The sequence below is a fragment of the Lampetra fluviatilis genome, chromosome 4, assembly GCF_964198595.1.
Source record: "Lampetra fluviatilis chromosome 4, kcLamFluv1.1, whole genome shotgun sequence".
Lineage (NCBI taxonomy): Eukaryota > Metazoa > Chordata > Hyperoartia > Petromyzontiformes > Petromyzontidae > Lampetra > Lampetra fluviatilis.
The window spans coordinates 23,444,513-23,457,226 of NC_136278.1; the positions used below are offsets into that span (position 1 = coordinate 23,444,513).

Genomic DNA, 12,714 nt, shown 5'->3' on the forward strand with positions numbered 1-12,714 from the left:
ACCCCTTGGAGATGCTGTTAAGCTCACTGCTTGTCTGCTTTTGTGTAGATATGAAACATCTAATGGTACTCTTTGGGGGAAAAAAGTAGGCCACTCTGTGCTGCTATCTTGACCAATTTTACCAATTAAAATGTCCCTTAATGTTCTCAAACTCTGTGTCCAGTGTGAAACAAGACCTTTCCATGTATGTAATATGAAGCTCATGTCGGTGTATTAGGTGCTCTTGTTCACGCCACTGCTGGCGGAAAGGCCATTCACTAGAGGTGCTCGAGAGAGTGGCTTTAGAGGGTATTTGACCTCCTTAGAAGAGGGGGCGAGTACTCATTATTTTCCACCACACACGACCTGCTGATCGACTCACTGTGGTGTACCATTTATACTGCTGCGTGGACAGAGGTGGGGGGATTTTAGAAACTTGTACCATTCATTCAACTGCCACACCGGGAGATTGAACCAGTGATGTTGCCACAGTGATGTTAACTACCTCTTCAGGTATACAGGATGGCGTGGCTTCGATCCCAACCCTGACAACTGTATATTTGTAGTTGGCACGTTCTCCCCGTGGTTGCGGGGATTTTTTTCCGGGTGCTCTGGTATTTCTCTCCACATGTAAAATCGACATGCCTTTATAGTATTTGGCTGCTATACATTTCCACATGATAAGCCACTTCGCAGAACTATGATTTGTGGTCAGGTCGCTTCTGAAAAATAGCTATATAGCTCAGTGGGCCTTACCTGTAATTTTTATATATATATATACTTCAGCTTCATATTCTTGGTTCTTTCGGTAAAGTCACGTAGAAGGAAAATAATAAAATAACATAAATATGAAACAATAAAAATTCTCACGACGTTTCGACTGCAACACAAGCAATCATCATCAGGTGTGAAATTTTTCAGCTTCGTTTAAATTGCAAGTCCAATTGTAAATTATTGTTTTGTTTGCATTCATAATGACAATGAATTGTATAAATATATCTATTTGTAATGAAAATGGACATGTAAAACGGCGGACTCGTGTCATACGTGTGAATGGGACATTTGTTGCAGGCATCACACTCAGCACGCACCTGTGCCTGGATCCGGGCGTTCCTGTGCATGGACAGCGTCACGGCACGGATATGTCAGTCGGCTCCATGGTCACCTTCAGCTGCAACTCCGGTTACACCCTCAGCCACGAAGAGGCCCTGATCTGTGACAAGAACCTGCAGTGGAGTCATCCCATGGCCAGTTGTGATGGTACAGTCACCTGTATTACAACACCACACCTCTGGAAACAATCTCCCAAAAGCCATGCGCACAATCGGCTCCATCACTGCATTCAAGTCACAACTGAACAGCACATCTATTTTAACTTGTCATACAACTAACTCGCATCCACAACCTGCTTTTATTTTCATATTTTAAACAGCTATAGATAGTATATTTATGTTTTTTTCATTGCTTAGAATGCTCTATTTTTATGTTCATGAGTATGCATGTGATTGTCTTCCTTTGAGGGGCAGATTTGTGACAGAAAGCAACAATAATATTAACTTGATTTGACATTACCTTGGCGTTCGCCGCCTGTTGCAGACATTCGCACCTCGAGCCCAGCAGCCGCCCTGGTTATTAACCGTGCGGAGTAACTGCTTCACAGTGTACGCTATGGATGCCATGAGGTTGTTTGAAAAAGAGTAGGCCATGTGTGCCACGGTCCACATTTGCCAAGTTTGATAATTATTTGCATATTTCTCAATTGGATAAGATTGCATCGTACATAGCCCCCCCCCTACCCCCCTGGCAGACTTTACTCTTCTGTAAAACATGGTACCTTAATTAAATTGGTGCATTATAGGAATAGCAAGAATACCAAATGTGCAATGTTGTTATGAATTGCTTAACTTTGTTTTAACTTGCTGTCACATATATATGTATTATTTGCCATCTGTACATTCTAATGAATTAGCTCACCATTCACCATATTAACTGTAGGTCTTGCCTACATGCAGAATATATGTTTGCATGCAGTTCGTGTAGTAGCATCTGTGTCTGTCAGTCTCATCTCTATTTCTGTCTGTCTTTTAGCCATCATTATGGCATGATAATTCTTTTCTGATAGAATATTTCTGAAAGTTGATCAGCTGTGCAATTACGTTCTATTTACAGTGCTCATTATGCTTCACTGAATTGTGTAGCGCATCAACCTTTTTGGCTTCATGTTTTGGCTATTCACAAAGCGTAACACGTGATTAGGGTATTTTATGAAATTATATTGTTACGTAAAAAATGTGGTCTTGTAAATTGTTGCAAATGCATCAGTTATGCATGTTTCTGATTTAATGGTTAGTATATTTTTAATTTGCTAGAGAAATAAGAGAAACTTTAATGTGAAAACAGATTTATATTATGTATTTAATTAGCATACGTATATTGAGTACACGTGGATATATATATACATATCTCATGTATATTGCCTCATTATGTTCTTAAATTCAGGTGACAATGAGACATCCAACAGGGTATTAAAATCTAGCTGTGATTTATGAATAAGTGGCCATATCTCAAGTTTAGATGCCTTCAGAGGAACTTTATTGGGTCCCTAGACAGGCTCTAGTCAGAGAGTACATTGCCTCCCAATGTATTTTGGTATGTACATAGGCTGATGCCGTAGCCCAAGAAGCCATCTTGAACATCTTTAAAATGTTTAAAATATAACTAGGCGCTCGTACTATTGCATTTTCTTTGCAAAGATAATACACGAGCTTATGTTGACGGAAATTCAACTGCAATGTTCTTTCGACTATATTCATTAATGCATGATGATGATGTAACTTTGTTTATAACTATCTCATTATAAATGCTTTCTAAATGCGGTTGCAACTTGCCTGGTTGGGCCAAGCCCCAACTCGATGAAAACAGATATTTTTTTTTTTAAGAATCAACAACAATTACGTGAGCATTTTAACGTTTCTAAGAAGCATTATTTATTTTTTCGCTTAGATTGCGTGCAACTTTGCAAAAGGCAACTATTCTTCGTGGGAACTAAACTCGTTTCCAGTGTAGTAGCCCCTGATAAACAGGTGCGAGCGATTGCGCAACTTTTCTGCTATCTGGGCTAACCCCTACCGGCCTGCCGTGAAGCGATCAAAATTCAGTTTTAAATGAATTTATGACAGGGGTGCTTGAAAATGTTCCTTAGTCGTTTTATCTTGGAGGTCAAGTTGCACAGCAGTGATGGTCCATTAGCCTGCCGTGCACCCGCTCGTCAGTGTACATATGTATATCGCTTGTATTTATTACATTAGTCCCATACAGTGTTTCATTCTTCCTCAGTCTTAATGACGTGTTTTTGGTGACACTGCGTTGGCAGTGGTGCACAAACACATTTACGAAAACTCGCATTCGTCAATAACATTGCTTTGAAAGGGAAATAAAAAAAACAGCGATGGCCCTTTTTTGTAGCGTGATGTACTGTGGCCTATTACATATTGTCATTTAAAGGCAGTGGACATGATGAATGTCTTGAATTTCTACTCTTATTAAGTGCATTTTTTTATTTCCTGCATGAGAATGGCATGAAGATTACCGTGCTCCGCTTAATTGGCACGTGAACAATGTTCCGGTCAGAGTTAAAAAAAAAGCTTTCGGTGGCCTTTCTGGCTTACTCCAAATACTGGCTTTCTCAAGTCTGGCTTCGTGAGGTTTTTCCACTATATTTGAAAGCTCGCGTTGTGTTCTGCTCGCTCTAGGTGCAATAATAACGTCGATAGTGAGATTCCGCAGTGCTGTGAAGAAAAAAAAACTCAGCATGTTGCCCACGAGGCATTATCATACGTGCATGCGATATCAATAAGCCTCGCTACATAATAATTCAACCTCACTATATTGTATTCATGTCATCATTGCTTCCACCTGCTGAATGATAAATGTGCTTAAAGCAATGTCCAGCCTTTAACAGATTAACTTATGGATCAAAACACAATTAACGCATTTCGGTTACAAAAAATGAATGTGAGAATTTTAATTCGTTCGAGGATTGAAGCGATTGCTTGTTTACGTGCTACGTTCATGATTGCTCTCGGTCTTTGCTTTAAAATTCTCCTGTGTGTGTTTTGTCAAACAGCACCATGTGGCGGATATATCCATGCTTCCAGTGGAATAATCCTATCCCCAGGGTATCCAGATTACTATCCTAATACTCTCAACTGCACCTGGACGGTGGAGGTTTCCCATGGGAAAGGTAATGCCAAAGGTTATAATGTGTTGGCTGTATTTATGGCACCTGCTGTGATGGTTAACAGCAGTGCCACAAAATAATTCATTACCGTGCCTTCATATTGTTCCAAATATATTTGGCAGGAAGTATTTGCTGTCATTAAATATGTAATAGATTCACAGAGCAACCGCAATATATTGCTGTTATTGATACATTATTATGCATACATTACATTGCTATAGCTATATTGTAACTTTTTATTTGTAGTGTGCATATTAAATCTGATCTTAACACAGTATCAGAATTTAAGTTTGTAAAGATATATAATTAGTTGACACTGGCATATCCAAAATACAAATATATAAACAACCATATTGTTCACCCTTTTCAGCCACTTAAGCGATCATAACAAATCAAGCACAACGAAGCATAAACGTGTAATGGTTCAACTGAATCCAAAACGTGGACTTGGAGGCAACACATTTATTCAGTTCCAACACATGGGATAACTTCCCCTTAACAGAATAACAAGCTAAGGTGGTGACCACCCGGCTAACTACACTAGTTACTATGTAACTGCTACTACGGACCAGGACCAACGACTTCGGCCCGGGTCCACGTGTTGGAGACTCGTTGAATGGAGAACGTCGATGAAGGGTTTCTTCCAGGATGAACAACAACCCTGGTCCCTCTCGGGACCCTGCTTATATTCTCTGTGGCGTGGACGGCTACACCCTTGGCCACGTCCACCTTCCAGAATCCTCGAAAAGGATCTGGGTCCCAATCACGTGACCCCCCCCTAATCCCCTCTTGGGGCCCCTCTGTCAACTTAATGGTCACGTGTCCTCCCGGGTCAATCAGAGTGCCATGGCCTCACACAACCTTATCCTACGGTCGGCACCCACACACCCTGTCCTGTAGGGTCGGCACTGCACTTAAAGCATTGTGCCATTCAGCGCTATTATTCAGCGCACGCCATGCCCCTCTAGGGCCGGTACTGCACCCACAGCATGTTGACATCCAGCGATGTCACTACAAACGTAAATAACAAATCACCACAGTATTTCTAAACAAATTCTGGTCACTGTGGTTCCCATGAGATTATTTGCTTACCCCTTGTTCATTTTACTAAAGTTATTCTTTCAATGGCAAATAACAATAACCCATCTTATGACATAAAGTTTTTTTTATTTACAGTATTTGCATGATTCTATTTGTATAAGGAATGCATAAAGCAATGCAAAACTATTTGGAATGGTGCTGGAGAAAGTGTGCATGGGTCTGGCCCTTTTGTTACTGAGTTGTCTTCTCCGGTTATTATCGTACCATTTGGTTTGTGCATTACAATGTTGAGATAGCTACAAGGCACATTGCCATCTGTTTGGCTACAAATCAATATATTAATTTACAAAAAAGGGCAATTCACGAAATGTATCAAAGCAATGCCAATGCAAAAATTAGATCGGAGTTTAAAATCTGTCAAGATATATCAGCTTCGCCAACATGAATAAACACTCAGAAGAAGCATTGTTACACAGGAGGGTCTTGAGTATAGTGTATGGGTCACCAGGCAGTGGTAGGGGGGAGGTCAGCTGGGCAGCCTACTGGGCTCCAGCTTGGAGGTTTCCATGTTAGTCACAGCAAATGGCGTATTCATGACTTGATATGCGTTCATTTACAGCGGGTAGGAAACAAATGATCATGACGATTGTAATCTTGAATCTCACAATGACTGTGACAATGACAACAGCGCTGTGACCACAGCATATTGATTGTGCTGATATTATTATTATCATGCAACAAATGGACATCACCCGTGCTTCTGCTTCAGGAGTCCAGTTTACGTTCCACACGTTCCACCTGGAGAGCTCTCACGACTACCTGCTCATCACGGAGAACGGCAGCTTCTCCCAGCCCCTGGCTCGCCTCACGGGCTCCACGCTGCCCCCCGTGCTCCACGCGGGCGTCTACGGAAACTTCCAGGCACAGCTGCGCTTCATCTCCGACTTCTCAATGTCCTACGAGGGCTTCAACATCACCTTTACGGGTGAGGAGTGGCGCACCAGTCAGCTGTGAACAGAACCACATGGTGCACGCAGAGCAGAGGGCACACATCCGGTGGCGGCTGAATTGGGTCAGGGTTTGGGGGTTAAGATGCTGTCGTCATGGTTAACACAATGTACTTGCAATCCACTTCCATGAGATCTCCCGACATGGACACATTTCTTAGATGTTCCCACCTCCATTCACCGAAAATGATAAATGGGTACGATATAGTTAATTTATTTGAAGGGTTGTGTGTAGTGGGTAAGGTGTGGGTAATCTCACCCACACTTTGCCTTCTACGATGGAGGCCAAAATACCATTTGGAGCGGTTCTCGAGGGCTCCCTTTAGTGACAAAAAGACAAGACAGATCCCCTGTATAGCTTTAACAAACTGTAGGGGCAAGTGCTGTTAGCGAGCACCAGGTACTCATTTGAGGCTGAGTCGACCTAGGGGAGGCCCAGAACCGGTTCAGATAATCGTCATTGGTGTTGGCCATGAGCGGGAATCGCACCCGGGTCACCGGGTTCGTAGCGTAGCGTGCTAACCGCTACACCACCGCTCCCTTTAAGTGAGGGCCTGTTCCCACAAGCAGTGGTGCGAGCAAGTGCAGGGATTCACCTTCACCCTACTCTAGGAGCCGAAATATTTTATCGTTCACTAAAGTGAAGCCAGCATTTCGGATGCAGCCCCCTAACCTACCCCGACTACAATTGCACTCGGAGTGATGCACCTGCAGTAGCTTACCACTGCCCGTGCCATGTGTGTTCAGAGTACAACCTTGAGCCGTGCAAAGACCCAGGCATGCCAGCCTACAGCCGCCGAGAGGGCTCCAGCTTCACGGTTGGCGACGTGCTCTCTTTCTCCTGTTTCGCCGGGTACCGGCTTGTTGGCATGCCGAAGCTGACGTGCCAGGGGGGTGGGAGGCACGTGTGGAGCTCTCCTCTGCCGAGGTGTGTGGGTAGGTGGACCCACACCCCGATTACCGCACGCACACACTTGTCACAGCTAATGAGCCGTTTTTGATGCACGCACGCACGCCAAGGTGCTATAATATGTCAAATACAATGGTTCCTATTTTGTTTTTACGTCGTTTGTAATTTTCCTGTTAATCTACTTTTCTGTATATATGTAGTGCTCGAACCGACACGACAGCTTCTTGTCTTTCCTCGTTACTTTATTCCGCGTATGTTGCTCAACATCTCTTCCATCAACACCGCTCAATGTTCCTCCGCTCACACCGCCCCACAACTCTTCTCCCCGCTCGCTCGCCACGTTCCGTTGGCCTCGCTCGCTCCCCTCTACTCCTCCGTCGACTCTCCTCTCCGCTCTCTCTCTCCAGTTCGGCTGCTCTTTATCAGCTCTGCCGTCCCACTCCGTGGTAACTACATCAGCTCTCCTTCCACGCTCCAGCTGCTTCCTACTCTCCGTCGTCTCACTGTTACTCTACTCTTCTCCACTGCTACCCTACACTTCTCCACGGCTACCCTACACTTCTCCACTGCTACCCTACGCTATACTCACTCTGCTGCTCCGTCTCTCCATCTGTTGTCTCCTCCCAGGCACAAACTCCCGTCTCCTCCACAAACCCCTGACTGTATCCCCGAACCAATTAACCCCTAATTAATCAGGGCATCCCCCGCGACGCCACTCGCCCCCAGCCCCCCCTGCCACGTGGCATGTTTTTCCAGACACACTGGCGCCGTTCTCCGACAACAACCCCTCTCGGCCAATCAGCGCCCTGCACCCTTAATTACCCCCTGCCACCTGCTACCACCCTTAGACATCACGCCACCTTAATTTGGACAACAACAACGACCAGCCAATCAGCGCCCTGTGTCCTCATTTGCTCTCACTGTCCGCCGCGTGCGCGCACACCGACCCCAGCGCGTGAAGCGTATCTCAAGCACTACATATATATGGCACTGCAAAACGAACCCGGAGATCTGTATTCGATTCCCAGCCACAGCTACAATGAGTGGCGAGTGTGAATGATTTGTGAACCAGCCGTGCCCAGCCCTACCCTTCACCAACCTGCACACACTCGTGTGGTGGAGTATAGTTAAACAACCCCGATGACCAACATGGCATGGGGAGGCATTCATCCAGCAGTGGATTGTTGAAAGGGCTATACATGTAGAAATATACAAGTCTATTGTTATTTGTACTTGTACAATGTTTCATGTGTCCATTTATTTCAATGTGTTGGGATTAAATATAATTTTTGGATTAACGAAATGTAAATTGAGATTTAATTAAATGTGCATGGGTGGTTCAAAGGTCAGAGTGCTGAGCTGACACAGGTTGGATGCTGGGTTCAATGCATGAGCTCTGAGATACATGAAGTCTTAATGCTCAAGTTATCTGTACCTTCCATATAGTGTTACCTATTCCAGTTAATTAAAATAAAAGCACATTCATATAACTTTCCCTTTGAATGTGTATAGAATATTTATATTTTTATTTACAATAAATGTGTGCAACTGATTAAATATATTTCCACCTGTAAATTTGTTTTAAAGTACATGTATAGCCATTACTAAATTAAATATCAAATTACCACAATTAACTGTTTTTTTCTAATATTTTAAATGCAAAATGATGTGAGATGACAAGTAATAAAGGAGTCAATATTAGAATTTGTGTATGTAATATCATAACCACAAAATAATGAAGTCTTCAACTATTTCCATATAAAGTACTTAGGTTTATGGACAAAAATGAGAAATTGCATGCAGCAAAAACATGTATTGCCTAACCATGAATAATAACTAGATTGTGAAACAAAGATAGCGATGATGCGAGGTTTTGCATATCATATGCATGTTTGAACCATCTGACAAACCCTAAGGGCATGTTGTCATAGAAACATACAAAAAAAATCAGCTTTTTAAGACTTTACAGATTTTACGTTAAAATTAGCATTGTGATAAGCCCCCTTCGCTGCATTGGCATTATTTATTAAAATGTTTAAATCAGGAGAATAGAGTTCATTTTATTTATGGAAGTGTGTTGGATGCTTTAGACAAATACAACATATACATACGTGAATAAAGGAAACTTCATGTTTCAAATGGAGTCCTAAACATTTGGGGAGAATTCTTTAAATATTAACATTGAAATGATATGAATGTATCTAGTAACATTTAAAGAACTGCTATGGGTGATACACACCCTATAAAATAGCATTAATTTGAAGGAGACAAGATAAATATTCATACATTATAACTGATCGTTACTATAAACCTTGAAAATTCCTTAGAAATGGGCTAGTCAGGAGCCGACTACGAGTGGAGCGGAGTGGTCAATTGGTGGTGCCACAATTTTGTCAGGCCCCTCTGTCCTTGTAAATTGACACTAATATCAGCACACCTGGTCCTTGCAACATCTGCTCCACGTTCGCTTTGTGCCAGTGTGCAAGGACAGCAGAAGTTGTCAATATTCCACTGATACCAACCCATCTGCTATGCGGATAGAAGGTTCTTTGAGCATTTGAAGCATGAGATGAAATGTGTTAAATGGAACAAGTGGTTTTCTTTTCGCAATTTAGCTTCACTTTAAAACGGCTAATGCATTTTTTCAAAGTGTATTAAGACACTTAAAACACACTTCAGACGCTGGTTGTAATGAGCTTTAATCTTCATAGGCTATAAATGTAACTGGATTCGTGAAATGAATGCCTGTGATTTTTATTTTACATTTCCACATTGCCCTCGGATGATTTCCACAATTTAATTATTCATTATTTGGCAGTAAATCTGTTTTATGGAAAGAAAAATGTAGAAATGACCTCAAACCCACCTTTAACAATGTCATCTTGGAACAACGGGTGACAGTTATCGGTATTGTGATTACAATTATAACGATGAAGATACTAATCATGTAGACATTGAAATAGGCATTGGCATCACTCACTTTATTGAAATGATCTTGCGGCATATTGGTCAAATGCCTATTCCTCACTTATATAATACATTCTTCATATCAGATTATAATCTTTTTATCTTTATTTATCGCACAATTCTTAAAATTGTACAAATAAATATGTGTCCATTTAAGCAACATCATGTTGCTATGAACAATATAAAAGTGTTTCCTGTAGATAGATATATGCATATAGATTTATTTAATTGCTGATTACAACCCCAAATTGTGTCGTCAAAAATCACTTCTGGTCGTCATTTCAACAGGCTTCTCATTCCAACACCCCTGACAGTTCTGTCAAGCAGTGCAGATGAAGAGAGGGCAATTGCATCCCATTCATCCTGTGCATCTAATTACACATATCTTGCTGCAAAACCAGACTTATCCGAACTAAAGTGGGAAATAAATGTAGTGTTTGTTAACATTTTTTACTTTTGTAAAGTCATTGAGGGATGGCGATGATGTGGGGAGGCAATCATGGATTTAATCATGTCCAATGGTGAATACCAAGATGAAAGTTAATCGTGACCAGGCTGAGTTCACTGGATCACTGAGCTTCAGAAGCTGCTTTAAACAATTGTGACTGCTCAGAGTCTAACCCAGGATTTCAGTGTTGTTATCGGAGTGCTTAAACATAGCCACTAGCTTCCCGAGTCACCCAGTCGACTGATTGGTTCTTAATCGGGAAGCAGATAGGATCTGGATGTCATGCAATCTGCAAACCTGGTAGCTAGTTAATCTTGTGGAAAACAAGAGGAGACAACTCTAAAACTGTTTTGAATTGTTTTTTTAAAATGATTCTCTTCATTGCCCATTATGAATTAGGGCTATGCAGCCAGCAGAGAGTGACTCACTTGTTTATGTTGCAGGTTCTTTAACGCCCCCATTTTAGCACAAAGTGTGCTTTGGGAATACCCTGAAGCGTTACCGAGCAGTTGTAGGAATACAATTGTCGATCCCATGCAAACCCATTCAGTGGCAAGCATGCCAAAACGACTGGCAAATCCAGCCACATAGAGAAAACTATGTCATTGAGATGCAATGACCTGGTAGTGATAATAATGATGATGAGAATTATGATACTGATGAATATAATGGAAGAAGAAAAACAATACAAAAAAGTGCACGATGTTCATAAATTATCAGATTTTGAATTTATGTTTGCTAAGGTCTTAGGATGTTATGACATGTAACTATTTTTTATCATTGACAATTTTAATGAGCACAATAATTAAATAATATACATCACATCGTATATGTATATGTTAAATACAACTGCATCTCCAGACACTTTGCCGGAAATTTTGGATGTGTCACCTGCACATGAAAACAAATGAGTCTTGACTTGAACAAGAGCAGCAGAGTCTCAGCTGCACAAAGTTTGAGCGGAATAAATTTCCAGACCCCGTGAACAGAAGCCAAGATGGAGCGACCTCCCATGGAACAAGGTTGACTGTGGGTGGCTTTAGAAGAAAGGCGCCTTTTATTGCTGGAGCGGAGACAGTGTGCCATAGAGCAGATTGAGGCGAGAGGGGAGCGGTAGAGGCAAGGGCAAGATCGTGAATAATTTGAAAACCAAACACTGAAAACTTAAAGTGGATCCAAGACTTGACATGAAGCCGGCGGAGAGATTGTCATACTGGGTTTATGTGATAATTTCTTACCACCTATGGTTTAAGTATTAATGTTCTACAAAATGCCATGCTCTTATCGACTACTGGATGAAGGCCTTCTCAAGCCATAGCTGTCTGCCAAAGTCTTAAGATAATAATTTATAAAGCGCCCTTAAACAATCGTTCTCACATCAAACTGCTGTACGTAATTAGATTTCCTTATTCCTTCTCCGTGATGGATGCCCTTGTTGGTATTTACCCTCCTTTGGCTCCCATTTGTTATTCTCAACCACCAGCCATCAACCCATTTAGTGACGTATCCTGCCCAAGCCCACTTACTTTTCTTAAGTTATAATTATGTCTTTAATCTGCATATGTTTTTTTTTATCTATGTGTTCCTCCATGAAAATTGTAATTAACTCTGGAATCATTGCAGTCATCTATCATAAACCCAGGCCTAATTAAGATAGAAAGTAAAAGCATGAACAGCTACACTGAGGTTGCATGAACAAAGTACCAAAATACATTGTATAAAGGGAGCCATATAAGTAGACACGATGTTGCCAAAGTTGTTCACGGAAAATGTATGATTAGTTGAACAGTGTTGACATACGCATGACTTAGGCAATCATCAAATTGCAGTCCATAAAATTGTTGTGATAAGTAGTTGTGCTATTATATTGTGAACATTGGTGAGCATATCTTGCTAATTCGGGTTTTCATGTGTCCATTGCCACCCTGTAGCTGAGTGTGGAATGTCAAGCATTGGGACGGATGGAGAGCTCCTATCTCCCAATTACCCCGGGAGCTACGACAGGAAACACGAATGCATCTACACCATCGAGACCGAGACTGGCAGTGGCATCCGACTCATGGCTAAGACCTTCCGTGTGGCCGAAGGAGACGTTCTTAAGGTACTCTGTGCACGTGTGCTC

General features: G+C 41.9%; 1 protein-coding gene across 2 annotated transcripts in view; it reads left to right on the plus strand.

Moving 5' to 3' along the window:
- Positions 1–12,714, plus strand: part of LOC144931684 (CUB and sushi domain-containing protein 3-like) — a 454,944-nt gene that overhangs the window by 314,079 nt on the left and 128,151 nt on the right. For both annotated transcript variants that reach the window (XM_078855833.1, XM_078855834.1), the window contains 5 exons: positions 1,051–1,239; positions 4,106–4,222; positions 6,030–6,245; positions 7,015–7,203; positions 12,524–12,693. In XM_078855833.1, coding sequence (XP_078711959.1) covers positions 1,051–1,239; positions 4,106–4,222; positions 6,030–6,245; positions 7,015–7,203; positions 12,524–12,693 — 881 coding nt within the window. The remainder of the gene's footprint in view (positions 1–1,050; positions 1,240–4,105; positions 4,223–6,029; positions 6,246–7,014; positions 7,204–12,523; positions 12,694–12,714) is intronic.